General features: G+C 52.2%; 1 protein-coding gene across 1 annotated transcript; it reads right to left on the reverse strand.

Annotated features, from left to right (window-relative positions):
• Nucleotides 1-4,326: 4,326 nt before the first annotated feature.
• Nucleotides 4,327-26,641, reverse strand: SLC5A5 (solute carrier family 5 member 5). Its single transcript, XM_003915152.5, has 15 exons — nt 25,946-26,641; nt 24,424-24,489; nt 24,085-24,136; nt 23,890-23,957; nt 22,142-22,296; nt 19,953-20,093; nt 19,724-19,853; nt 17,154-17,242; nt 16,037-16,149; nt 15,890-15,960; nt 14,537-14,623; nt 14,256-14,452; nt 10,159-10,283; nt 7,619-7,734; nt 4,327-4,818 (listed from the first exon to the last, which is right to left on the reverse strand). Exons 1-15 carry the CDS (start codon nt 26,300-26,302, stop codon nt 4,654-4,656), a joined length of 1,932 nt encoding a protein of 643 aa, XP_003915201.1. The 5' UTR covers nt 26,303-26,641; the 3' UTR covers nt 4,327-4,653.
• Between the last annotated feature and the right edge of the window lie 1,277 nt (nt 26,642-27,918).

A 27,918-nucleotide genomic window follows, 5' to 3' on the forward strand; every position in this document is an offset into this window, starting at 1 on the left:
CCAGCACATAGGTCGCATTGTGAAGGCATTGAGCTGTAGTTCCTCCCAGCGTGGAAACTTTATTTTACTTATTTATTTGTTTGTTTGTTTGTTTATTTGTTTATTTATTTATTGAGACAGAGTCTAACTCTGTCGCCCAGGCTGGAGTGCAGTGGTGCGATCTTGGCTCACTGCAACCTCTGCCTCCCGGGTTCAAGTGATTCTCCTGCCTCAGCCTCCCGAGTAGCTGGAATTATAGACATGCGTCACCACACCCGGCTAATTTTTGCATCTTTAGTAGAGATGGGGTTTCACCATATTGGCCACGTTGGTCTCGAACTCCTGACCTCAGGTGATCCTGCCTCCTCAGCCTCCCAAAGCACTGGGATTTCAGGTGTGAGCCACCTCCCCTGGACTGGAGTGGAAACTATAGCATGGTAAGAATTAGAGTTTACCACTTCATCTATAAGTTGCTGAGGTCTGTCATAAACTGGTTCCAGCCAGCCAGGTGACCTCATTCTACATGGGGTTTGGAAAAAAGCTATGGGGCAGGGGGCTGTAAAACAGGCTCATATGTTCAAGCTGGTTAAATTCCTGTAGTCCAGGTTGGGTGTGGTGGCTCATGCCTGTAATCCCAGCACTTTGGGAGGCTGAGGCTGGTGGATCACTTGAGGTCAGCAGTTCGAGACCAGCCTAGCCAACATGGCAAAACCCCGTCTCTACTAAAAATACAAAAACTAGCTGGGTGTGGTGGTGCATGCCTGTATTCCCAGCTACTAGGGAGGCTGAGGCAGGAAAATCACTTGAGTCTGGAAGGCAGAGGCTGCAGTGAGCTGAGATTATGCCACTGCACTTTAGCCTGGGTGACAGAGCAAGACTCCATCTGGAAAAAAAAAAAAAAAGAAAAAGAAAAAGAAAAAAGAAACATTAAAAAAAGAATTCCTGAATCCCTGGCCAGGCGCAATGGCTCATGCCTGTAATCCCAATATTTTGGGAGGCCAAGGTGGGCAGATGACTGGAGGTCAGGAGTTTGAGACCAGCCTGGCCAACATGGTGAAACCCTGTCTCCACTAAAAATACAAAATCAACCAGGCATGGTAGTGTGTGCAGTGGTGGCACATACCTGTAGTCCCAGCTACTTGGGAGGCTGAGGCAGGAGAATCACTTGAGCCCGGGAGGCAGAGGTTGCAGTGAGCAGAGATCACGCCATTGCACTCCAGCCTGGGTGACAGAGCAAGACTCCGTCTCAAAAAAAAAAAAAAATTCCTGTAGACCTGGAGGCCCTCCCTGTCTGCTTACAAAAGTAGAGATGATCACTGACTTTTGATCGTTTGACTTATGATTTTTCAGGTTTATGATGCTGCAAAAGTGATCTGTGTTCAGTAGAAACCTTACTTCGGTATAGTATTCAATAAATTACATGAGGTATGCAGCAGCTTATTACAAAATAGGCTTTGTGTGAGATGATAGCCCAACTGTAGGCTAAAGCAAGTGTTTTCTTGTTTGTTTTTTTGAGATGGGGTCTCGCTCTGTCACCTAGGCTGGAGTGCAGTGGCGAGGTCTCAGCTCACTGCAACCTCTGCCCTCATAGGCCCAAGCAATCCTCCCACCTCAGCCTCCCAAGTAGCTGGGACCACCGACGCATACCTCCACGCCCAGCTATTTTTTTTTTTTTTTTTTTTTTTTTTTTTTGTGTTTTTTGTAGAGCCAATGTCTCACCACATTGCCAAGGCTGGTGTCAAACTCCTGGGCTCAAGCAATCTGAGAGCCTCGGCCTCCCAAAGTGCTGGGATTACAGGTGTGAGCCACCACACTGGGCTTAAGGTAAGTGTTTCTGGCATGTTTAAGGTAGGTTAGGCTGAGCTACCGTGTTCACTAGGTTAGGTGTGTTAAATACTTTGATGGTGTGTGATATTTTCACCTTATGATGGGTTTACTTGGACATAACCACCTCGAGGAGCATCTGTATATATCCCCACAAATACTTTTAAAAAGTACTGACAGGATCTTGCTGTCCCCCAGGCTGGAGTGCAGTGGTGCAATCACAGCTCACTGCACCCTCGACGTCTTGGGCTCAAGCAATCGTCTCACCTCAGCCTAGCAAGTAGCTGGGACTATGGGCATGCGCCACCTCACCTGGCTAATTTTGAAATTTTTCTATAGAGATGGGGTCTCGCTATATTGCCCAGGCTGGTCTCAAACTCCTGGTCTTGAGCAATCCTCCTGCCTCAGCCTCCCAAAGTGCTGGGATTACAGGTGTGAGATACCACCCTCGTCCAGTCATTGATTGTAAAGTTGTAATGGCCAGTTTTAAGTTCAAATCTAAAGGTGTCCAATCCCAACAACAGGCACAGAGGACCAGGCCTCCAAGGGGTAGACAGAAGCAGGATCAGAAGGTAAGTATGAGGCCAGGTGTGGTGGCTCACGCCTGTAATCCCAGCACTTTGGGAAGCCGAGGCAGGCAGATCACTTGAGGTCAGGAGTTCGAGACTAGTCTGACCAACATGGTGAAACCCCGTCTCTACTAAAAATACAAAAGTCAGCCGGGCATGGTGGCGCATGCCTGTAATCCCAGCTCCTCGGGAAGCTGAGGAAGGAGAACCCGGGAGGCAGAGGTTGTAGTGAGCCAAGATCGTGGCACTGCACTCCAGTCTGGGCAGCAGAGTGAGACTGTGTCTCAAAAAAAAAAAAAAAAAAAAGTGTGTATGAGCTCCTGTGGCTGCTGTAACAAATTGCTATAGGCCTGGTGGCATCAAACAACAGAAATTTATTCTCTGACAGTTTTGGCAGCCAAAGTCTGATATCAAGGTGTCAGTAGGGCCATGTTCCCTCTAAAGGCTCTAAGAAATAATGCATCCCATGCCCCGTCTCCTGATTCCTGGTTGTTGCTGGTAATCCTTGGGTTCTCTGACTCGTAGACGCATTGATCCAAACTCTGCCTCTGTCTCCACGTGGAATCTTCCCCAGGTGTTTCTCTGCATCTCTTCTCTACTTCATATGAAGAACCAGTCACTGGATTCATCCATCCTCCTCCGGTAAGACCTCTTTTAATTTAACCAGTTACACCTGCAAAGACCCTATTTCCAAGTAAGCTCATGGTCTGAGGTTCTGGGTGGACATGACTTTTGAGGGGACGCAACCTAATTCGAGAGCCTCCATTGTCAGGTGAGGAGGGGACGCCAGCAGGCTCAGGGTGATGGGAGCCATGGCAGGTGTGTGGGCCAAGGTTGGAGGCCATGTGGGGTCTGAATTATCCCCTCTCTAATCCCAGGAAGAAAATAAAGAAGAAAGAGGAGGGGCACAGTGGCTCACCCCTCTAATCCCAGCCCTTTGGGAGGCCAAAGCAGGAGGATCACCTGAGATAAGGAGTTTGAGACCAGCCTGGCTGACATGGCAAAACCCCATCTCTACAAAAACACAAAATTACAAAAATTACCCGGGCGTGGTGGCGCTCACTGTAATCCCAGGTACTCAGGTTGCTGAGGCAGGAGAATCACTTGAACCCGTGAGGCGGAGGTTGCAGTGAGCAGATTGCGCCACTGCATCCAGCCTGGGTGACAGAGCGAGACTCTGTCTCAAAAAAAGAAAAGAAAAGAAAGAACAGGCCGGGCACGGTGGCTCAAGCCTGTAATCCCAGCACTTTGGGAGGCCGAGACGGGTGGATCACGAGGTCAGGAGATCGAGACCATCCTGGCTAACCCGGTGAAACCCCGTCTGTGCTAAAAAAATACAAAAAAAACTAGCCGGGCGCGGTGGCGGGCGCCTGTAGTCCCAGCTACTCAGGAGGCTGAGGCAGGAGAATGGCGTGAACCTGGGAGGCAGAGCTTGCAGTGAGCCGAGATCGCGCCACTGCACTCCAGCCTGGGCAACAGAGCGAGACTCAGTCTCAAAAAAAAAAAAAAAAAAAAAAAAAGGAAAGAACAAAGAAAGGAGAGAGAGTTGGTGTTCAACTCTTGGTGAATGCCTGGATTACTATTGTATCCTTGGCCAAGTCATTGCCCTCCTCTCCGAGCCTCAGTTTCTCTGCCTGTGAAATGGGGCACAGGAAGTTGGGCCTGAAGACTTGCAAAATGCTTGCTAAGGTTAAACACAGGCCAGGCACAGTGGCTCTGGCTGGGCCTGGTGGCTCACATCTGTAATCCCAGCACTTTGGGAGGCCAAGGCGGGTGGATCACCTGAGGTCAGGAGTTCGAGACCAGCCTGGGTGATATGGTGAAACCCCATCTCTACTAAAAATACAAAAAGTTAGCTGGGCATGGTGGTGGGTGCCTGTAATCCCAGCTACTCAAGAGGCTGAAGCAGGAAAATCACTTGAGCCTGGGAGGCAGAGGTTGCAGTGAGCCGAGATCACACCACTGTACTCCAGCCTAGGTGACAGAGCAGAACTCCATCTCAAAAAAAAAAAAAGAGAAAGAGAGAAAAACCCAGCCTTATTTTGGGAGAGCCGTCGGGGCTGCAGCATCTAATACTAGGAACGGTTGAAGCAAGGGGCTGGATTTAAAATATGACCTCCTGGAGGCAGGGGCTCCCCATGGGGTAGGGTCTTGTAGTCCTGAACTCATTTGCATACAAGGCAATCCAGCCAATCGCAGCCCGAGGCCGTGGGCCCATGGTCTGGGATTGACCCATCCTGAGGTTCCATCCCAGGGTATCAGTCAGCAGCTGGCTCTGTCCTCAGAGGTTTGTCTCCCGCTGGTCTCGACCACCATCATGTCTACCACAGGGGGTCCAGGAGCCAGCCCCCTCCAGCTCCTTCTGCCCCAGGAAAAACAGACGGTCTTCGTTGGTGGGCAGGAAGCCAGGAGCCTCCTTGGTTCCAGCAGGGAGTTCTTCAGGACCCTGGGGAAAAATGGGGTAAAGAGACCCCATCAGAGACCCTGTCCCCACGCTGTTACGTATCAGCTCACCTCCCAGATGGGGCCACTGAGGACCTGGCGGGACGGGGCATGCACAGAATTGCACACTATCCCCTTGCTCAGTGCACAGGCTAGTCCTGCCCCCTCTGCCTCCAAAATTTCCATGTGCTTCTCTTTCCCACTCACATGTCACCTACAGCCTAGGCCATCAACGCTTTCTCAGATGCCTGCTATAGTTCCTCCCTCCTCTCTCTGCTTCTCTGCTCATTCACCTTCAAAAAAATAAACATTTCTGGCCAGGCACGGTGGCTCACCCCTGTAATCCTAGCATTTTGGGAGGCCGAGGCGGGCAGATCACTTGAACCCAGGAGTTTAAGACCGGCCTGGCCAACAGGGCAAAACCCCATCTCTACCAAAAATAAAAAAAATTAACCAGGCTTGGTGGTGCACGCTCGTAATCCCAGCTACTCAGGAGGTTGAAAGACAGGAGAATTTTTCAGGCCATGGAGGCTGGGGCTGCAGTGAGCCATGGCCATTCCACTGCGCTCCAGCCTGGGCAATAGAGTGAGACCCTCTCTCAAAAAAAGAAAAAGAAAAAAAACACAAAGAAAACAAAGACAACAAAAAAAGAAAAATAAAATAATAAAGAACAAAAACTAAAAGAAAAAGAGAGAGAAAGAAAAAAAAGAAAGGAAAGAAGAGAAAAGAAAAGAGGAATAAAGACAAGATAAATACTTCTCTAGGGCAGCTGGAGGGAGTTTTAAACCCCTTCAGCTAAACCCCTCCCCTCCCAATCCCCTTCTCAGTCAAAGTTGTTCCTGTCTGTGGCTGGTTCCTTCTCCTAACTCAGGGTTAATCAATGTCATCTCTCCCAAGAGGCCACCCCCGACTTCCCTGGCTAAAGTTGCTCCCCATCACAGCATCCGGTTTTATTACCCTTTGAATGTTTATCATGCTGAGACCCCACATGTTTTTCTTTTTTGCTTGCTTACTTGCTCTCTTACGTTCTTTCTCTCTCTCTCTCTCTCTCTCTCTCTCTCTCTCTCTCTCTCTCGTCTGCTTTTCTTTCTTTCTGACAGTGTCTGGCTCTTGTTGCCCAGGCTGGAGTGCAATGGCACGATCTCTGCTCACTGCAACCTCTGCCTCCCGGGTTCAATCGATTCTCCTGCCTCAGCCTTCCGAGTAGCTGGAATCACAGGCACCTGCCACCACACCCAGCTAATTTTTCTGTATTTTTAGTAGAGATGGGGTTTCACCATGTTGGCCAGGCTGGTCTCAAACTCCTGACCTCAGGTGATCCACCTGCCTCAGCCTCCCAAAGTGCTGGGATTACAGAGGTGAGGCGCCACACCGGGCTCTTTCTTTCCTTTCCTTCCTTCTTTTTCCTTCCTTCCTTCTTTCTTTCCTTTCCTTGCTTCTCCTTCCTTCCTTCCTTCCTCCCTCCCTCCCTCCCTCCCTCCCTTCCTTCCTTCTTTTTTGACAAAGTCTTGCTCTGTCACCCAGGCTGGAATACAGTGGCACGATCTCAGCTCACTACAAGCTCTACCTCCTGGGTTCAAGTGCTCAGTTCTCCTGCCTCAGCCTCCCAAGTAGCTGGGATTACAGGCACACGCCACCATGCCCGGCTAATTTTTGTGTTTTTAGGAGAGACCGGGTTTAGCCATGTTCAACAGGCTGGTCTTGAACTCCTGGCCTCAAGCAATCTTCCCACCTCAACCTCCGAAAGTGCTTGGATTACAGGCTTGAGCTACCGTGCCCAGCCTGACAGCATCTGGTTGTATTATCTTTTGAATGCTTATCACATGCTGAGACAGACCCTACATGTTTCTCTTTTTAGTTTTCACCTGCCCCTGCTAGATGAGGGTGGGGTGGGGGCCTCCGACCATAGCCCAGAGCAGGACTGGGTACACAGCAGGTTCTCAGTAAATGAGAGAATGTAACAGGGATTCCAAAACAGGGGTAGGCATGGGATCAGGTCCCCCAGGGACAGCATTTTCCAAACTCTGGGAATTCACAAAGCAACCACGCGGTTTTAGCCAAAATCGGTCTACCATCTGTTGTGTTTCTTATGTAAGAGTTTTCCCCCAAGTTGACTCACTTTTGAATTAAGTAATTTTATTTTAAGAAGAGACTTTACATCAATACCCTAACGGCACACCAGTTTCACCTGCCAAAGATTGGAAGTCACTGTAAGAACAGATAACGACAAAAAGGAATAGTATTCAACTTTGTTCAGTCCTTATGAAGGGAGATAATAAAAACTTGAAGATGAGGCTGGGCTCGGTGGCTCACGCCTGTCATCCCAGCACTTTGGGAGTACAAGGTGGGTGGATCATTTGAGGTCAGGAGTTCGAGACCAGCCTGGGCAACATGGTGAAACCCCGTCTCTACTAAAAACACAAAAATTAGCTGGGCGCGGTAGCATGTGCTTGTAGTACCAGCTACTCAGGAGGCTGAGGTAGGAGAATCGCTTGAACTCGGGATGTGGAAGTTGCAGTGAGCCAAGATTGCACCACTGCACTCCAGCCTGGGCAACAGAGTGAGACTCTGTCTCAAAAAACAAGCAAACAAACAAAAAGGAATAGTATTAAACTCTGTTCAGTCCTTGTGAAGGGAGATAATAAAAACTGTTGAGGATGAATCAGCTCCCAACAGAGTCTTTTGACTGGGTATAACAAGAGATGGAGAAAGGTGCTAATGTACCATGTCCCTCCCCTAAGCTATGGTCATGTCCCAAAGCCACTTGGCTGCCTCTAGATCTGGGAACCCAGCCTAAGACTGACCTTGACCAAGTTGTCATCCAGGATGGCCACTTCTTCCTTGGGGGCCACTGATGCTGTCTGCCGCGCGAGGTCCCACCACAACAATCCCGGGGCCAGGGTGCTGCGTTTGGTGGGGCCTGAGAGGCGGGAAGAAATGGAGAAATCCAGGTATTTAATGAAGGGGTCATGGGGGTTGGAGACCAGGCCCTGGGAAAGAGAAAGAAGATCCCTGGACTATGAAGTCTAACAGGCTCCAGTCCCACTGAGGGACCCTGGCAAGTCTCTGAGCCTCAGTTTCCTCATCTATTCAGTGAGGTTGTAATAAAACATCAGTGAGGCCAGGCATGGTGGCTCATGCTTATAATCGCACTTTGGGAGTCTAAGGCGATAGGATTGCTTGGAGTTGCCCAGTAGTTGGAGACCAGCCTAGGCAACATAGTGAGACCCCATCTCTACAAAATATTACAAAATTAGCCAGGCATGGTGGTGCGTGCCTCTAGTCTCAGCTACTTAGGAGGCTCAGGCAGGAGGATTGCTTGAGCCCAAGAGGTCAAGGCTGCAGTGAGCCGTCATTGTGCCACTGCACTCCAGCTTGGTGACAGAGTATAAGACCCTGTTTCTAAAACAAAACAAAACAAAACAAAAACATCAATGGTGTTGGGTACAGTGGCTCACGCCTGTAATCCCAGCACTTTGGAAGGCCGAGGCAGGGGATCACTTGATGTCAGGAGTTCGAGACTAGCCTAGCCAACATGGTGAAACCCCATTTCTACTAAAAATACAAAAATTAGCCAGGCGTGGGGGTGGGTGCCTGTAATCCCAGCTACTCAGGAGACTGAGGTAGGAGAATTGCTTGAACCTGGGAGTCAGAGGTTGCAGTGAGCCAACATCGCACCATTGCACTCCAGTCTGGGCGACCAGAGTGAAACTCCATTTCAAAAAACAAAACAAAACAAAACAAAACAAAGACATTAATGGATGGCTGGGAGGGTTCAGCACACAGTTCCATTCACTGCTGCATCCCCAGTGCCTAAAATAGCGCCCAGCACAAAGGAGGACTCGATAAAGGCCTGATGAATGTGAAGTCTGAGACTCAAGAAGTGTGAGCAGGTACTGTTATCACTACCGATTTTCCCCTCTTTGTCTCCTTCTACTTTCCCGTGGAATTTAGAATTCCCTGACAAGTGCAGAGTCACCGGCAGCTTTAAAAGATATTTCAGCACCAGGGATAGCGCCACCCGCCCCATCCCCATATCCTCTACTGAGGACTTAATCTTACGGGGGAGAGGAGTTGCAGGCGATGCCTCAGTTTCTGTCTCTGCAAAATAGGGCAAGCTCTGAGAGGTGCAGGGTTGTCAAGAAAGCGACATAGCTTTAAAGGGTGTAAATGTGAGCCAGGCACGTTGGCGCACACCTGTAGTCTCAGCTACTTGGGAGGATGAGGCGGGAGGATCGTTTCAGCTCAGGAGTTCAAGGTTGCAGTGAGCCATGATCATGCCACTGCACTCCAGCCTGGGTAACAGAGTGAGACTCGTCTCTTTTCTTTCTTTCTTTTCTCTCTTTCTTTCTTTCTTTCTTTCTTTCTTTCTTTCTTTCTTTCTTTCTTTCTTTCTCTCTTTCTCTCTCTCTCTCTCTCTCTTTCTTTCTCTCTTTCTCTCTTTCTTAGATGGAGTCTCACTCTCTCGCCCAGGCTGGAGTGCAGTGATGCGATCTTGGCTCACTGCAACCTCCACCTCCCCGGATCAGGTGATTCCCTTACCTCAGCCTCCCAAGTAACTGGGATTACAGGCTCCTGCCACCACGCCCATGTTGGCCGGGCTGGTCTCGAACTCCTGCCCTCAGGTGATCCACCCACCTCAGCCTCCCAAAGTGCTGGGATTACAGGCGTGAGCCACTGCACCCAGCCGACCCAGTCTCTTTAAAAGGAACTATATATACACACACACATATATGTATATATACACACTTTATTTTATGTATATATACATTCATAATTTTTATATATATTCATTTCTTTTATGTATACATATACATAAAAGTGTGTGTGTGTGTGTGCATATATATATACACATACACCCTTCTTTTTTCCTCACAAACTTTTTTTTTCCTTTTAAAAAAATAGGTACAGCCCAGGTGCAGTGGCTCACACCTGTAATCCCGAACTTTGGAAGGCCAAGGTGGGTGGATCACTTGAGCCCACGAGTTCGAGACACATGGCGAAACTCCATCTCTCCTAAAAATGCAAAATTAGCCAGGCATGGTGGCACACCCTTGTAATCCCAGCTACTCGGGAGGCTGAGACATGAGAATCACTTGAATCTCGGAAGTGGTGGTTGCGGTGAACTGAGATCACACCACTGCACTCCAGCCTGGGTGACAGAGTGAGACTCTATCTCAAAAATGATGATGATGATGATGATGATAATTATGTGCAAATGTGTACAACAGGCAGTGGTAGTTCAGCCAATGGGAGCGTCCTTTCTCCCCTCCCTGCTGGGTGGAGCCTTGACACAGAGAGATGAATGGGGTGACCTCTAAGGCCACAGGCTCTGTTTACCTACCTGTCAGGCAGCTGATGAGGGCTCCACACAGCACAGTGGTCAGCGTGCCCAGGGCACCATAATAGAGATAGGAAATGGCATAGAAGCTGTCAGCTAAGGCGGGTCGGCTGGCGTCCATTCCTGAGCTGCAGGTTGGGACAGACAGACTTGAACCTCCTCTTTTATCCCCTGCCTGTGCTCAAAAGCTGTTCCCACCTCACTCCTTACTTCCTTCCCCCAACTGCCATGACCTAGCACAGACCTCCACTACTGTCTGTCCAGACCTGTGCAGTAGGCAACGCTCCTTCTCTCCAGGTATCCCATGCCCACCCTAGACATCCTCCACACGCAGTCAGAGGGCACGTTACTAAAATGTAGCTCAGACCACCTGCTGCTGCCCATCACTCTCTGTGGCTCCCTGTCACCCTCAAAATCAAACCAAATTAAACTCTCAGAAGAAAACATAGGTGGGAATCTTCGTGACAGTAATTGTTTCTTAGATATGACACCAAAAGCAAAAGCCACCAGAGAAAAAATAAATCAAATGGACTTCATCAAAAATTAAAAACTTCTGGCCAGGCATGGTGGCTCATGCCTGTAATCCTAGCACTTTGGGAGGCTGAGGCAGGCTGAGGTCAGGAGTTTGAAACCAGGCTGGCTAACTTGGTGAAACCCCATCTCTACTAAAAACACAAAAATTAGCCTGGCATGGTGGTGTGCACCTGTAGTCACAGCTACTCAGGAGGCTGAGGTGGGAGAACCCCTTGAACCTGGGAGGTGGAGTTTGCAGTGAGCTGAAATCGCACCACTGCACTCCAGCCTGGGTGACAGAGTGAGACTCCATCCCCACCCCCCAAAAAGAATTAAAAACTTCCGTGCATCAAAGGATGCCATCGAGAGAATTAAGACAGCCTACAGAATGGGAGAAAATATCACATGCAAATTATACATCTGATCAGGGGCTTGTACCCAGAATATATAAAGATATAAAAATATGTAAATTATAACTCAACAATAAAAAGACAAATCACCCAATTTAAAAATGGGCAAAGGGTGTTTTTGCTTTTGTTTTTGTTTAATTTGGGACAGGGTCTTGCTCTGTTGCCCAGGATGGAGTGCAGTGGTGGGAACATGCCTCACTGCAGCCTCAGCCTCCCAGGCTCAAGCGATCCTCTTTGCCTCAACCTCCCAAGTAGCTGGGACTACAAGTGTGCACCACCATGCCCAGCTGTTTTCATTTTCATTTTTATAGAGATGGGGTCTTTCTTTGTTACCCAGGCTGGATGGGCAAAGGGTTTGAATAGACATTTCTCCAAAGAAGATACACAAATGGCCAATAAGCACATGAAAAGATGCTCAACATCATTATTCATCAGGGAAATGCAAATCAAAACCACAGTGAGGTATCACTTCACACCCACTAGGATGCAGAATAATGAGTATTGGCGAGGACGTGGAGAAGTTAGAATCCTCATATGTTGCTGGTGGGAATGTAAAATGATGTGGCCGCTGTGGAAAACATTCTGGTAGTTCCTCAAAAAGTTAAACATAGGCCGGGCGTGGTGGCTCAGGCCTGTAATCCTAACACTCTGGGAGGCCGAGGCAGGTGGATTATCTGAGGTCAGGGGTTTGAGACCACCCTGACCAACATGGTGAAACCCCTTCTCTACTAAAAATATAAAAATTAGCCAGGCGTGGTGGCGCGCACCTGTAATCCCAGCTACTTGGGAGGCTGAAGCAGGAGAATCGCTTGAACCTAGGAGGCAGAAGTTGCAGTGAACCGAGATCACACCACTGCACTCCAGCCTGGGTGACAGAGCAAGACTCCATCTCAAAAAAAAAAAAAAAAAAGTTAAATACAGAATTACAGTATGACCCAGCAATTCCACTCATAGGTATATACCAAGAGAAATTAAAACATATGTCCATACCAAAACTTGTTCACAAATGTTTTTGGGTCTTTTTGTTTGCTTGTTTGTTTGTTTTTCGTGGAGTCTCAACTCTCTTACCCAGACTGGAGTGCAGTGGCTCCACTGTACTCTGCTGTAATCCCAGCACTTTGGAAGGTCAAGCTGTGTGGATCTCCTGAGGTCAGGAGTTCAAGACCAGCCTGATCAATATGGTGAAACTCCATCTCTACTAAAAATACAAAAATTACCCAAGCGTGGTGGCATACACCTGTGACCCCAGCTACTCAGGAGGCCAAGACGGGAGAATTGCTTGAACCTGGGAGGAGGTTGCAGTGAGCCGAGATCACGCCACTGCACTCCAGCCTGGGCGACAAAGTGAAACTGTCTCAAAAAATATATATGTATTATGCTAAGACACAAAAGGTCACATATTTTATGATTCCATTTACATGAAATGCCCAGAACAGGCAAATTCATAGAAACAGAAAGTGGATTCGTGCTTGCCAGGAGCTGGGGAAACGGGGGAAGTGCGAAGTGACTGCTGATGGGGACAGGGCTTGTTTCTGGAATGATAAAAAAATGTTCTTGTGGCCGGGCACAGTACCTCACACCTGTAAACCCAGCACTTTGGGAGGCAGAGGCAGGCAGATAACTTGAGCCCAGTAGTTTGAGACTGGGCAACATGGCAAAAACTCATCTCTATAAAAAATACAAAAAATTTAGCCTGGCATGGTGGTGCATGCCTGTAGTCCCAGCTACTTGGGAGGCTGAGGCTGGAGGATCATTGGAGTCTGGAGGTCAAAGGTGCAGTGAGCTGTGATCGTGCCATTGCACTCCAGCCTGGCTGTTAGAGTGAGACCCTGTCTCCAAAAAACCAAAAAGCAAAAAAACCCACCCAAAAAACAAAAAAAAAAGAAATGAAACAGAAAATGTTCTTGGTTGGCTGGGTGCTCACACCTGTAATCCCAGCACTTTGCCAGGCTTAGGCGGGCAGATCACTTGAGCCCAGGAATTCCAGACCAGCCTGGGCAACATAGTCAGATCCTGTCTTTACAAAAAATAAAAATAAAAACTAGTAGGACATGACGGTATGTGCCTGTGGTCCCAGCAACTAGGGGGTGCTGAGGTAGGAAGATTCCTTGAGCCCAGAAGGTTGAGGCAGCAGTGAGCTATGATTGCGCCACTGGACTGCAGCCTGGGCAACAGAGCAAGACCCTGTCTCAGAAAAAAAAAAGAAAGAAAGAAAAGAAAAGGTTTTTGGGGCCAGGCACAGTGGCTCACACCTGTAATCCCAGCACTTTGGGAGGCTGAGGTGGGGGGATCACCTGAGGTCAGCAGTTCGAGACCAGCCTGGCCAAGATGGTGAAATCCCGTCTCTACTAAAAATACAAAATTAGAAAAAAAAAAAGAAAACGTTCTTGAGTTAGATAGTGGTGATGGTTGCACAAATATACTAAATGCCACTTTTATTTATTTATTTATTTGAGATGGAGTTTCATTTTTGTTGCCCAGGCTGGAATGCAGTGGTGCGATCTCAGCTCACTGCAACCTCCACCTCCTGGGTTCAAGCAATTCTCCTGCCTCAGCCTCCTGAGTAGCTGGGATTACAGGCGCCTGCCACCATGCTTGGCTAAGTTTTGTATTTTTAGTAGAGACAGGGTTTTCCCATGTTGATCAAGCTGGTCTTGAACTCCTAACCTCAGGTGATCCGCCTGCCTCGGCCTCCCAAAGTGCTGGGATTACAGGTGTGAGCCACTGCGCCCACCTGGCCTAAATGCCACTTTTATATGGCTAATTTATCTCAATAAAAATTGGAATCAAACCAAATTCTGGGCCGCCCTCAAGCTGGGAGGATTGCTTTAACCCGAGAGTTTGAAGCTGCAGTGAGCTGAGACTGCACCACTGCACTCCAGTCTGGACAACACAGCAAGACTCTGTCTCAGAAAAACAAAACAAAAAAAGTACTAGCTTCCTCTGGCTGCACCATATCTCCCACCCATCTCTCCTCCCATTAAATGCACCCTAACCTCAGTGCAGTTGGACTGGGACTAGCCTGATTGTGGCCTCAGGGCCTTTGCACCTACCATTCCCTCCACCAGGAATGCATTTTACTAATCAGGCTTCTTAGGCAGAGTTCAGGGCAAGCAAGTTTCCCTTCAAGATCACACCATCCCGGGATCGGGTCCCCCCCACCCCAAGTCGGCTCACCTGGGGCCCCTGCTGGAGTCGTTAGCAGGGAGGAGAGCCATGTCCAGCAGGCCAGAGGCGTTGACTGAGAGAGCCAAGCAGCGGGCAGCCGACGACGGCAGGACCCTCATGGTCTGCTCGCTGGGTGGGTACAGTGTGGCGCCCAAGGCCACCCACAACGACAGCGCCAAGCCGGCGCCCAGTCCGGAGAGGACTCCCTGGGGGCAGAGCCGGCGTCAGGGAAGGGGAGGGGCCTGTCTGGCCCCGCCCCCTCCCCGCCCCTCGCCACCGCCCCCACTCACCGGGGTGTTGCAGGCTGGCAGGAACATTCCCAAGATGAAGGCTCCAAGGAGGGGGCCGCTGATGACTCCCATGACTGTGAAGGAGCCCTAGGAGAGTAGGTGGAAGTGGGGCTGAAGGCGGAGCCCTCCCACCCCTCCGGGCCTCAGTTTACCCGCTGGGAAAGCGAGACCTCAGGAATGCCACTGTGGGTCTCAAGGACTCCTCTGTGTCTCAGTTTCCCTAAAGGGAAGAGGACCCCCCACCCGTTCCTGCCTCTCTCCCCTGGGTTGGAGGCAAAGATACTGATTTTCTCCTGTGGGTGGCAGTCCCACCCTCAAGCCAGGGAGGCCCTTTCTTCTTCTTTTTGTTTTTTAGACAGAGTCTCACTTTGCTGCCCAGGTTGGAGTGCAGTGGCACGATCTGGGCTCACTGCAACCTCCGTAAGGTCGCCGCCACCCCCCACTTCCCAATTCCTCCGCCCCAAGCCAGCCAGCTGCAAAAAGTCCCCTGATGGCCTCTGGCATCAAATAGAACCTAGTTCTTAATCTCAGCGCCTTGGAAGGGTGAGGCGGGTGGTTGCTCGAGGCCAGGAGTTCAAGACCAGCCTAGGCACGAAGCGAGACCCCGTCTCTAAAAAAAGTTTTAAAATTAGCCAAGCCAGACTGGGCGCAGTGGCTCACGCTTGTAATCCCAGCACTTCGGGAGGCCGAGGCGGGCAGATCACCTCGGGTAGGGAGTTCAAGACCAGCCTGACCAACATGGAGAAGCCCCGTCTCTACTAAAAATACAAAATAGCCGGGCGTGGTGGTGCACGCCTGTAATCCCAGCTACTAGGGAGGCTGAGGCAGGAGAATTGCTTGAATCCAGGAGGTGGAGGTTGTAATGAGCAGAGATTGTGCCATTGCACTCCAGCCTGAGCAACAAGAGTGAAACTCCATCTCAAAAAAAAAAAAAAAAAAAAAAAAATTAGCCAGACCAGTCATGGTGGCTCACACCCAGCACTTTGGGAGGTAGAGGCAGGTGGATCACTTGAGGTCAGGAGATCGAGACCATCCTGGCTACCACGGTGAAACCCTGTCTCAACTAAAAATACAAAAAAATGCCGGCGTGGTGGTGGGCGCCTGTAGTCCCAGCTACTTGGGAGGCTGAGGCAGGAGAATGGCGTGAACCCAGGAGGTGGAGCTTGCAGTGAGCCGAGATGGCGCCACTGCACTCCAGCCGGGGCGACAGAGCGAGACTTCGCCTAAAAAAAAAAAAAAAAAAAAAAAAAGAGTTCTGCCGCGGCCACATGTGACCTCTTTGAGCCTCAGTTCAATGGGAAAGATGCCTCCGCCTCTCAGGGAGACCAGGGCAGGGGGCAGGTGGGGTCTCACCTGGAGGACACCTCCTCCAAGCAGCGAGGACAGAGCCGCCACAGTGAGACAGGCCGATCCGTAGATGAGTGCTGTAGTGAATGGGGGTGGCATGGTCAATGGGGAGGGACTGCCCTGGCCTCCCACCCAGGTCTCCCTGAAACTCACAGAGCCCCTTGGAGATAATCACGAGTTTCCTGGGTGCCAGGTTCTGTAGCCGAGGTTTGATGAGGTCTTCCACAGTGACTGCAGCCATGGCATTGATGCTGGTGGATGCTGTGCTGTGTGAGGAAGGCGGTGGGGGGTCCTCAGGCCATATGGAGAGACCATCCACACCATCTGGCCTGCCAGACCTCACCCAGCTGAGGGCAGAGGTGGGGGTAACCCAGTCCTGCAAAAGTGAAGGAGCTATCCACCCCTCCCCTCCCCGAAGACCTGAGACATCCCCATAGGAGCAAGGACAACTGTGACCAAGGGCAGGTGGGACAGACAGGCAGGTTCTGGTTCCAGAGGGACTATAGTCACATGTGGGAGATTTGCAAAAGGGACAGTGAAAGCATGTGACCAGAAGTCCCAGAAGAGTGGAAACCACCTGAGTGTGTGGCCTTGGAAGGCAGGAGTAGGGGACTGCTTGGTCATGGCTGTGCCCCAGGGTTTAGAACAACAGTACCTGGGCTGGGCATGGTGGCTCACGCTTGCAATTCCAGCACTTTGGGAGGCCAAGGCATGCGGATCACCTGAGGTCAGGAGTTCGAGACCAGCCTGGCCAAAATGGCAAAACCCTATCTCTACTAAAAATACAAAAATTAGCCGGCCATGGTGGCGTGCCCCTGTAATCCCAGCTACTTGGGAGGCTGAGGCAGGAGAATCGCTTGAACCCAGAAGGCGGAATTTGCAGTGAGCCAAGATCGCACCACTGCACTCCACCCTAGGTAACAGAGCAAGACTCCATCTGGAAAAAAAAAAGAACAACAGTGCTTGCCACATGGTAGATGTTCAATAAATATTTGTCTGGGGGAGGAAGGAAGGAAAGAAGGAAGAAGAAGAGAGGAGAGTCAGGCGTGGCCATGACAGGTGATAAGAAGGTAAACCCCTGCAGTTGGGGTCCCTGTGCCCAGGGCATGCTCTCTGCCAGCGCCTCCCTGAGCTGTCTTCTAGGGATCAAGCAGGAACTGGGAATGACGGACAGGTCCAGAACATTCCATGCCCCAGGGGGATGGCAGGTCGGGATGAGGAGGCTCCCAGGGGCTGAAATAACACTCCATGAACAAGCGGGGGTGCTCACCTGAGGGTGCCACTATAAGCACAGGCCAGGAAGAGCCCAGGGACTCCAGGCAGATCTTCGAAGATGTCCAGCACCAGCAGAGGCATGTACTGGGGAGAACTGGGGGGTCAGTCTCCCAGACAGCAGCACCCCGAGGGCAGGGGCTTCTATCTGTCCTGATGCTGCACGTCCCCAGCACCCAGGACAGACGGGGTTCACAGTCGGCATTTAATATGCATTTAGTTTTTGTTTGTGGTTTTTGTTTTGTTTTGTTTTGTTTTGAGACAAGATCTTGCTCTGTCGCCCAGGCTGGAGTGCAGTGTCACGATTGTGGCTCACTGCAGCCTAGAACTCCTGGGCTCCAGCGATCCTCCTGCCTCAGCCACCCAGTAGCTGAGACCACAGGTGTGCGCCACCATGCCTGGCTAATTTTTTTTAATTTTTGTGTAAAGATAGGGGTCTGGCCGGGCACAGTGGCTCACGCCTATAATCCCAACACTTTGGGATGCTGAGGCGGGTGGATCACTTGAGCTCAGGAGTTCAAGACCAGCCTGGCCAACATGGTGAAACCTCATCTCTACCCAAAACACAGAATTAAGCTGGGTGTGATGGAGCTGGTGTGGTGGTTCACACCTATAGTCCCAGCTACTTGGGAGACTGAGGCAGGAGAGTCGCCTGAATCCGAGAGGCAGAGGTAAGCGGAGATCGTGACACTGCACTCCAGCCTGCACAACAGAGCCAGACTCTCAAAAAAAAAAAAAAAAAAAGTTGTTTAAAGATGGGGTCTTCCTATGTTCCTCAGGCAGTAATGTGTGTTTGTTGATCAACTGCATGAACCTGAGAATTGTCCCTGAGCCCCACTGTGTGCTGAGCCCTGGGATCCCTGTGAAGCAGGGACCTGTGTCATCCCCGTTTTACTGATGAAGACTGTGAGGCCGAGAGGCACAGTCCCTCCCTGAAGTTACACAGTCCAGCAGTCCCGGATCTGATCACCAGGGAGGAGTGCAGATGGGGTGGTCCCCGGTACCCTCTGCTAACTCTGAACCCCATGGTCAAAACTCTACTTGGGGTGTGACCTAGGCATGGGTCCTGGCACTTCTCCCACCGACTTGCCCATTGACCTCAGGCAGTTACTTCCCCCCCGAGCCTCAGTTTCCTCATCTGTAAAGTGGGAGCTGTGACCGCCCTGCCTTTCTCAGAAGAAAGATTAGATGGGAAACTAACTGCTGGTGAAAGGAACAGCAAGAGGCACAGAGTAGACACTTGGGACATGGGAGACCAGAGCTGGCCATTATTATTATAACCAACATGATTCGTTCCTGCTGGATCACAGTTTTTGTTTTTGTGGGTTTGTTTTGTTTTGTTTTGTTTTTTGTTTGAGACGGAGTTTCTTTCTTGTTGCCCAGGCTGGAGTGCAATGGCGCCATCTCGGCTCACCACAACCTCCGCCTCCCGGGTTCAAGCGATTCTCCTGCCTCAGCCTTCTGAGTAGTCGGGATTACAGGCATGCACCACCACGCCCTGCTAATTTTGTATTTTCCAGTAGGGACAGGGTGTTTCCATGTTGGTCAGGCTGGTCTCCAACTCCCGACCTCAGGTGATCCCCCCGCCTCAGCCTCCCAAAGTGCTGAGATTACAGGCGTGAGCCACGGCACCCGGCCTTGTTTTGTTTTTGTTTTGTTTTTGTTGTTGTTGTTGTTGTTGTTGTTTGAGATGGAGTCTGTCACCCAGGCTGGAGTGCAATGGTGCGATCTCTGCTCACTGCAACCTCCACCTCGTGGGTTCAAGCTATTCTCCTCCCTCAGCCTCCCGAGTAGCTGGGATTACAGGCAAAAATTAACCAGGTCTGGTTAATTTTTGTATTAGTGGAGAGGGGGTTTCACCATGTTGGCCAGGTTGGTTTCACTTGCTAACCTCAAGCGATCTGCCCGTCTCGGCCTCCAAAAGTGCTAGGATTACAGGCATGAGCCACCACGCCCAGTCTGCATCATGGTTTCATCTCCTCCTGAGCATCTCGCAGGGAATCTCTGGAACTCTCTGGAACTCTGGATCTGAATGTGGCCCTCTCCTGCTCACACCCACTGAGGGCGGTCCATTGCCTCCCAGACTCACCTTCCCCACTCCTCACAGATCCCCCTCCTCTGAGCTCTTTTTTTTTTTTTTTTTTTTTTTTTTTTTTGAGACAGAGTCTCACTTTCTCGCCCAAGCTGGAGTGTAGTGGTGCGATCTCCCCTCATTGCAACGTCCGCCTCCTGAGTTCAAGTGATTCTTCTGCCTCAGCCTCCTGAGTAGCTGGGACTACAGGTGTGTGCCACCACACCCAGCTAATTTTTATATTTTTAATAGAGATGGGGTTTTACCACGTTGGCCAGACTGGTCTCAAACTCCTGACCTCAGGTGATCCACCTGCCTCGGCCTCCCAAAGTGTTGGGATTACAGGCGTGAACCGCTGCGCCTGGCCTCCTCTGAGCTCTTTCCTGCCTCTTGGCCTTTGCACAGGCCATTCATTCTGCTAGAAATGCTCTTTGACCTCAGTCCCACCAAGGTAGTGAGGGAGTGCAGAGCCAACCAGGAGCCTGGGTGGGACTCACCTGATCTGGGGCAGAGATGCGCCCCAGTAGGAGAGGGTCGCAGTCAGTGTAGAATACGAACATGACGATGCCACAGCAGGCAGCGCTGGACACGATCAGGAACAGGCCCACCTGGTTGATGAGCAGGGCCCTGGGGGAAGAGGTGGCCTAAGGCTTAGGGGACAGCCTCAGGCTGGTGGAGGGGACAGCGTGTCCCAGACACCCCCACCTTGCTCCCCCAAACACTCACAGCTTGGCCTGCTTCTCTGTGCGACAAGCCACGTAGCGCTGTACCTGTGCCTGGTTCACACCATACATGGAGAGCCACACCAACGTGCCACCCACCATGAAAGTCCAGAATGTATAGCGGCTCCTCGGGTCAGGGTTAAAGCTGGGTGGGGACAGGGCAAGTTAGTCACGTGGAGATGTCACGCTGACTTCACCCTCCCAAGGGCCCCAGACAGCACTTCTGGACCTTATAGGGGATATTTGTAGTGGGTTTTGTTGGCCGGGCGCGGTGGCTCATGCCTGTAATCCCAGCACTTTGGGAGGCCAAGGCGGATGGATCACCTGAGAATAATGGCGGGTGCCTGTAATCCCAGCTACTTGGGAGGCTGAGGCAGGAGAATCACTTCAACCCAGGAGGTGGAGGTTGCAGTGAGCTGAGATCGCGCCACTGCACTCCAGCCTGGGTGACGGAACAAGACTCCATCTCAAAACAACAAAAAATTTAATTAATTAAATTAAAAATAAATAAAAAATAAATGGAGTGGGTTTGACGTATGCATAGGAATTTGCCAGATTGAAAATTCATGTATTTGTTTTTGTGTTTGTTTGTTTGTTTGTTTGAGACAGAGTCTCGCTCTGTTGCCCAGGCTGGAGTGCAGTGGCCGGATCTCAGCTCACTGCAAGCTCCGCCTCCGGGGTTTACGCCATTCTCCTGCCTCAGCCTCGCAAGTAGCTGGGACTACAGGCACCCGCCACCTCGCCCGGCTAGTTTTTTTGTATTTTTTAGTAGAGACGGGGTTTCGCCGTGTTAGCCAGGATGGTCTCAATGTCCTGACCTCGTGATTCGCCCGTCTCGGCCTCCCAAAGTGCTGGGATTACAGGCTTGAGCCACCGCGCCCGGCCTCATGTGTTTGTTTACTGAGTCATCTATCTATGCACTCAAGAACCATTCTTTCTTTGCCCAGCTGAGAGTTCAGAGCTGCTTTAGCTCCCAGTCTGATCTGAGGGGAGGAGCAGAGAGCAGCAAAGAAGACCTCCTGGGCAAGGGAGGCGACCCGGCACCATCCCAGGGGCACAGAAATGGAGGCCAGCTGCATTCTCTCTCTTTGTTTTTTAAGATGGAGTTTCGGTGATTGGCTCAAGCCTGTAATCCCAGCACTTTGGGAGGCGAGGCAGGCGGATCCGCGAGGTCAGGAGATCGAGACCATCCCTGGCTAACGGTGAAACCCGTCTCTATTAAATACAAAAACTAGCGGAGAGGCCGAGGGTGGTGAGCCTGTAGTCCCAGCTACTTTCGGGAGGCTGAGGCAGGAGAATGGCGTAAACCGGGGCCGGGCTGCAGTGACTGAGATCGACCACTGCGCTCCAGCCTGGGTGACAGAAGAACTCGTCTCAAAAAAAAAAAAAAAAAAAAGATGGAGTTTCACTCTTGTCACCCAGGCTGGAGTGCAATGGCGCGTGATCTCAGCTCACCGCAACCTCCACCTCCTGGGTTCAAGTGATTCTCCTGCCTCAGGCTCCCGAGCGGCTGGAATTACAGGCATGCACCACCATGCCCTGCTAATTTTTTTGTTTTTTTTTTTGAGACCGAGTCTCTCTCTGTCACCAGGCTGGAGTGCAGTGGCACCATCTCGGCTTACTGCAACCTCCGTCTCCCAGGTTCAAGCAATTCTCGTGCCTCAGCCTCCTGAGTAGCTGGGATTACAGGCGCCCACCAACATGCCCGGCTAATTTTTGTATTTTTAGTAGAAATGGAGTTTCACCAGGTTGGCCAGGATGGTCTTGATCTCTTGACCTCATGATCTGCCCACCTTGGCCTTCCAAAGTGCTGGGATTACAGGCATGAGCCACCGCGCCCAGCCGCCCCCCTGCTTTTTTTTTTTTTTCCCGAGACAGAGTCTAGCTCCCTCATCCAGGCTGGAGTGCGGTAGTGTGATCTCAGCTCGCGGCAGCCTTGGCCTACTGGGCTCAAGCAACCCTCCAGCCTCAGCCTCCCGACTACCTGGGACCACAGATGCACACCACCACACACAGCTAATTTTTGTATTTTTGTAGAGATGGGGTTTCACCATGTTGACCAGGCTGGTCTCGAACTCCTGAGCTCCAGTGCTTTGACTGCCTCGGCCTCCCAAAGTGCTGGGATTACAAGCGTGAGCCACCACGCTGGTCCCAGCCCCATCCTGCTGCAGTATCCTCTGCATTTTCACTCACTCCATTATGTTGATCCGGGAATGGTTCTGGGCCAGGGTGAGCACCTGGCGGGGCCCACCCACAAGCATGACACCGCGGGCCAGGACAACCCAGAAACCACTTAGCATCACCACGACCTGGAACACATCAGTCCAGACCACAGCCTTCATGCCGCCCTGCAGCATGGGACAGAGAGAGGGAGAGGGACGGTTAGATGGGGGACCTGGCCGTGGCTAACCCTACCTGGCCTTCAGTGGTGCCTGGGACTGATGCCTTTCTATTCCTCAGTTTCCTCATCTCTAAAGTGGGATTAATAATAATACCTTCTTACTGTGTTGTTGTAAGAATTAGGTAAGTTATTTTATTTTTAAAGAAAGGGTTTCTCTCTATTGCCCAGGCTGGAGTGCAGTGGTGTGATCGCAGCTCACTGCAACCTGAAACTCTTAGGCTCAAGTGATCCTCCTGCCTCAGCCTGCAGAGTACCTGGAACTACAGCAGGTACCACCACATGCCCGATTAATTTAAAAAATTTTTTTTGGCCGGGCGCGGTGGCTCAAGCCTGTAATCCCAGCACTTTGGGAGGCCGAGACGGGCGAATCACGAGGTCAGGAGATCGAGACCATCCTGGCTAACACGGTGAAACCCCGTCTCTATTAAGAAATACAAAAAACTAGCCGGGCGAGGTGGCGGGTGCCTGTAGTCCCAGCTACTCGGGAGGCTGAGGCCGGAGAATGGCGTGAACCCGGGAGGCGGAGCTTGCAGTGAGCTGAGATCCGGCCACTGCACTCCAGCCTGGGCGGCAGAGCGAGACTCCGTCTCAAAAAAAAAAAAAAAAAAAAAAAATTTTTTTTTGTAGAGATGGGGGGGGTCTCACTATGTTGCCTAAGCTGGTCTCGAACCCTTGGCCTCAAGTGATCCTCCCACCTTGGCATCTCAAAGTGCTGGGATTACAGGTATGAGCCACTGTGCTCAGTGGAATTAAACAAGTTAATAAGTGAAAAAGATTTGGAACATGACATGATATATATGAGCGTCAGTGAGTGACTGCTGCCATTACTATTATTATTATTTTACTTTTTTGAGACGGAGTCTAGCTCTATTGCCCAGGCTGGAGTGCAATGGCGCAATCTCCGCGAACCGCAACCTCCGCCTCCCGGGTTCAAGCGATTTTCCTGCCTCAGCCTTCTGAGAGGCTAAGATTACAGGCATGTGCCACTGCGCCCACCTAATTTTTGTATTTTTAGTAGAAGTGCTACTACACCGTGTTGGCCAGGCTGGTCTTGAACTCCTGACCTCAGGTGATCGGCCTGCCTCTGCTTCCCAAAGTGCTGGGATTACAGACTTGAGCCATTGTGCCCTGCCGCCATTACTATTATTATCACTATAATGACAATATCACTATCAAGGTCAGACCTGAGCCAGCCAAAGGTAACCCTCCCTGGGACCTCAGCCAGCCCCAGGATGAAGCAGGAGCTCACTTCCTGCTGGACGGGAAGCCAGAAGAGGTGGAAGCCTGCAGCTGATGGGGCCTGGGGGAGGGACCCAGAGGACGAGGTCAGAGTGCCTCAATCCAGCCACACCTGAAGCTACTATACCTCTACATTCTCAGCAATAAGCTTTTCAGCTCACTTTTCACTATAAAGATGAGGACACTGGGTCCCAGCTGGGACAGAGGCTTCCTCGGGAGAAAGGGGCAAGCCCAGAGTCTCCCCACAAGTGACACAGTGGGCCCGATCCCCCGTGTGGAGTAGGTTCCCAGGGCCACTCACCACAGCCGTGTAGAAGGTGCAGATAATTCCGGTGGATAGGAGTGACGCCCAGATGTCCAGCCCGGTCACTATGCAAAAAGAGGTCCCTCTGTTAGGCCCCTGGGCGGGGCACAAACTTAGTTCCCAGCGTCTTGGGTCCTCCTCTCCCTCCCTTTCTCCTCCCAGACACCCTCCCCTGATCTCCCAGAGTCACACCTTGGTTCAGGATGAGGGCCGGTGCGTAGATCACGATGCCAGTGTACAGCATCTGTAGACAGAGTGTGGAGCGGGTGAACGGGGAGGGCGTCTGGGCGAGTTGGGGATGGGGAGAGGAGGGAGAAGGGTGGGCCCAGCATATGGGCGGGGCAGATAAACCGGGTCTAGCAGAGTGGAGGCGGGGTCAGGCTAGGTGTAGATGGGACGGGACTAGTGGGGGCGGAGTCAGAACGGGAGCGTGGGGCGGGGTCTGCGCGGGGTCTTGAATGGTTGAGGCGGGGCTAGTGAAGGCTGGCGCTCGCGGGACCCTGCGCGGAGGGCGGGGCCGAGGCCACTCACCGTGGCTACAATGTACTGCAACGTCCCGCAGAGCCGCACCGCGCGGCTGAAGCGCATCTCCAGATACTGCAAGGAGGGACTCGAGGTCACCTGGACAGTCCCTACCCGGGAGCTGAGGCCTCTGGGGTCCCTCGCCTGCTCTCTAGGTGGGCCCGTTCCTCCGGAAGCCAACCGCGCTCGCCAGATTCTTGCACGTGGGGGCCCCGTCGCACGCACACACCCGTTTACAGGTGCCATCCCATGCCTGTGCGTACCCCGTGGACCTGGAGGACTGGTCCATGCGTGTGCACGCGCCCTCCCACTTGCGCCTGACGGGCGCGGGCTCCTGGAACAGCCACCGCTCAGCGGACACCAACGTGGCCCGCAAGCGCACAGTGTAGACAGTGCCCGGGGCCAATGGTGTTGGCCGCCTAGGATACACCTGTCACGATTTTTTTTTTTTTTTTTTTTTTTTTTTTTTTTGAGACGAAGTCTCGCTCTGTCGCCCAGGCTGGGGTGCAGTGGCACGATCTCGGCTCACTGCAACCTTCACCTCCCAGGTTCAAGCAATTCTCCTGCCCCAGCCTCCTGAGTAGCTAGGATTACAGGCGCGCGCAACCACGCTCGGCTCATTTTTGTCTTTTTAGTAGAGACGGGGTTTCACCATGTTAGCCAGGCTGGTCTTGAACTCCTGACCTCGTGATCCACCCACCTCGGCCTCCCAAAGTGCTGGGATTACAGGCGTGAGCCACCGCGCCCTGCCACAATTTTTTTTTTTTTCCTTTGAGAGAAGAGTCTAGCTCTGTCGCCCAGGCTGGAGTGCATGGAGCGATATCGGCTCACTGCAACCTCCCGGGTTCAAGCAGTTCTCCTGTCTCAGCCTCCCAAGTAGCTGGGATTACAGGTGCCCACCACCACATCCGGCTAATTTTTGTATTTTTAGTAGGGACGGGGTTTCACCATGTTGGCCAGGCTGGTCTCGAACTCCTGACCTCAAATGATCCGCCGGCCTTGGCCTCCCACAAGTGCCGGTATTACAGGCGTGAGCCACGATTTTAATCGCTTTACCCTCTCCCCTGAAGGGAGGTCCTGTAATTCGCCCATTTGACAGCTGGGAAACCCAAACAGAGGCACGCCCCTTGCCCAAGATAGAAGAAAGCAGTGAAGCCGGGTTTCGAACCCCGGAGCCGTCAGCAGTCCCCTCTATCGCGCAAACGTGGGTCTCCACGCCCGGGCAGGTGGGAGGCAGGTGTGTGTCCATACATAAGTACACACCTGGTGGAGCCGGGCCCCGCCCCTCGCGCGCTTCCACCGAAGAAGCAGGACGCCAGGCTCTCTCTTCCTCCCTCCTGCCCCTCTCCGGGCGCCTGGGGCCTTTTCCTAGAAACCTCCCCACGTGTCTGCCTAGGGGCCCCTTCCGTTAAAGCACCGAGGTGCCATTCGCTTCCTCCTGCACAGCGGCTCAAAGCCCCAGCGCCTCCCCCGCACCGGGTCCCAGCACTGCCAGTGGGGCGGGTCCTGCCCCTGGGCCTCTGTCCGGTACCTCGTAGGTGCTGGTGAGGCCCAGGCGGTAGAAGACGGGCATGAAGAGCAGCGCGGTGAGGACCGAGTTCAGAAGCTGGCCCAGGCACATCCAGAGGAACTTGAGGCCGTAGCGATAGGCCTCCGACGGCACGCCTAGCACCTGCACCGCCGACATGAAGCTGGCGGACAACGACAGGCCCACGGGCAGGGCCGCCAGGCGCCGGCCCCCGGTGAAGAAGTCCTCAGCGCTGCGCTGCCCGCCCCGAGCCAGCCCGACCCACAGACCAATGCCAGTGGACACCAGGAGCATGAGGGCAAAGACCCCATAGTCCCAGGCTCCGAAGGTGGGCCGTTCCCCGGTCTCCACGGCCTTCATGAGGGCGGGTGCGGAGGCCCAGCGCGTCCTCGGACGCCGTGTGTGTTCAAGCCGGGGAAGCTGCCAGAAGCCGAGGAGGCAGGACCGGGCGGACGGGTAGGAGGATGCTCGGCAGCCTGCCCCTGCTCCGTCTGGGGTGGGAAGCGACGAGAGGGGCCGGGGCTCCCTGGGTTAAGAATCTATGGGTTGTCGATGTCCGTGTCCGCCTCCCTATCCCCGCTGTCTCCGCGTCTGCCCCTGCTGTCTGTCTGGCCACCTCGCCTCTCACTCTGGGTTCCGCTGTCCCATGCAGCCAGCTGTCTGTCCCTCTCCCTGGGTGCTGTGCTCAGCGCTGACAGCTGGAGGTCGCCTTGGGGCTTAGGGAGCAGCTCGTGATTGTGGACTGCAGATTTATTGGGCTCCCAGGTCACCGCGACTCCGCCTCCAGACCTAGGGGCGGGCAGGACCCGCACCCTTTCCGCCCTGGACTGGGACAGACAGGCCGGGACAGGCTACCTGGGTGGCTGCAGGGGGTGGTATTGGGGAGGGCTCCCAAATGCCTCCCCATCCCCATGCACTCAGCCATCCCCATGCACTGTGATCCCCTGATCACAGCTGTCACTGCTGTTGACAGGTGGAGAAATTGAGGCTTAGAGAGGGCATGTCACTTATCCAAGGCTGCACAGCCTGCTTCAGCACTCAAAGCCGCATTGTGCTTGAATACGTTGAGCTATGGGGAGCTCACTTTCATGCAGGACTGGGGTTCACTTTCAGGGTTTCAGGGGACCCGTAAAGAAAACTTATCCGGCTTTACCAACCCTGAACTGGCATATGGGCCTACCCCCTTTCTCTAGAGCCTTAGGGGGTGGGCACCACTGAACCCCACTCTTGGGCTTAGCTGGGTGGGAGACATTCAGAGCTCAAGTCCTGAGTGGGTACATACTTGGGGAAGACTTTGCTCCTCCCTGGGCCTCAGTTTCCCCATCTGTAAACAAGAATAAAATAGACCCTGCCTCAGAGGAATAACTGGGACCTGGTAACAAAAGCTTGGTGCATGATAAGTGCCTCATTCATTTATTCCTTTATTCATTTACCGCTTCATTCATAAACCAAGGTTGGGTGTGGGAGAAAGTCTACTGAGGGGGATCATGCTACCATGAGGACCAAGGAGCTGTCATCTCAGGGCCCTTCTCTGGGGGACCCAGGAGGACTTTGGCCTCTGGAGGTTCTGCTCTCTGGGTTCAAGTCTCAGCTCAGCCTCCAACTTTCTGGGTGATCATGCATCTCAAACTTGGTTCCCTTCTCCATAAGCTGGTGGAATCTGAAATCCTGGGGGTTGAATGAAACAGCATCAGAGGCTGGGCATGATGGCTTATGTCTGTAATCCCAGCACTTTGGAAGGCTGAGGTGGGAGGATCATTTGAGTCCCAGAGTTCGAGACTACCCTGAGCAACATAGTGAGACCCTGTCTGTATGAAAAACACAAAAATTAGCAAGGCGTGGTGGCACGTGCCTGTAATCCCAGCTACTCAGGAGGCTGAGGTGAGAGTCACTTATCCAAGGGAGGATCGCTTGAGCGTGGGAGGCCGAGGCTGCAATGAGCTGTGGTCGAGAACTGCACTGCACTCCAGCCTGGG

This window comes from Papio anubis, chromosome 20 (assembly GCF_008728515.1).
Source record: "Papio anubis isolate 15944 chromosome 20, Panubis1.0, whole genome shotgun sequence".
Lineage (NCBI taxonomy): Eukaryota > Metazoa > Chordata > Mammalia > Primates > Cercopithecidae > Papio > Papio anubis.

What these genes read in the sequence shown, in the direction of transcription:
- SLC5A5 (XM_003915152.5), bottom strand. Translation starts at nt 26,302, where the DNA reads ATGAAGGCCGTGGAGACCGGGGAACGGCCCACCTTCGGAGCCTGGGAC. An exon ending in TGCAGTACATTGTAGCCACG is followed by an intron (nt 24,137 to 24,423) that starts GTGAGTGGCCTC and finishes CTCTGTCTACAG; the next exon opens with ATGCTGTACACTGGCATCGT. An exon ending in GACTCCAGCAGGGGCCCCAG is followed by an intron (nt 10,284 to 14,255) that starts GTGAGCCGACTT and finishes CCCAACCTGCAG; the next exon opens with CTCAGGAATGGACGCCAGCC.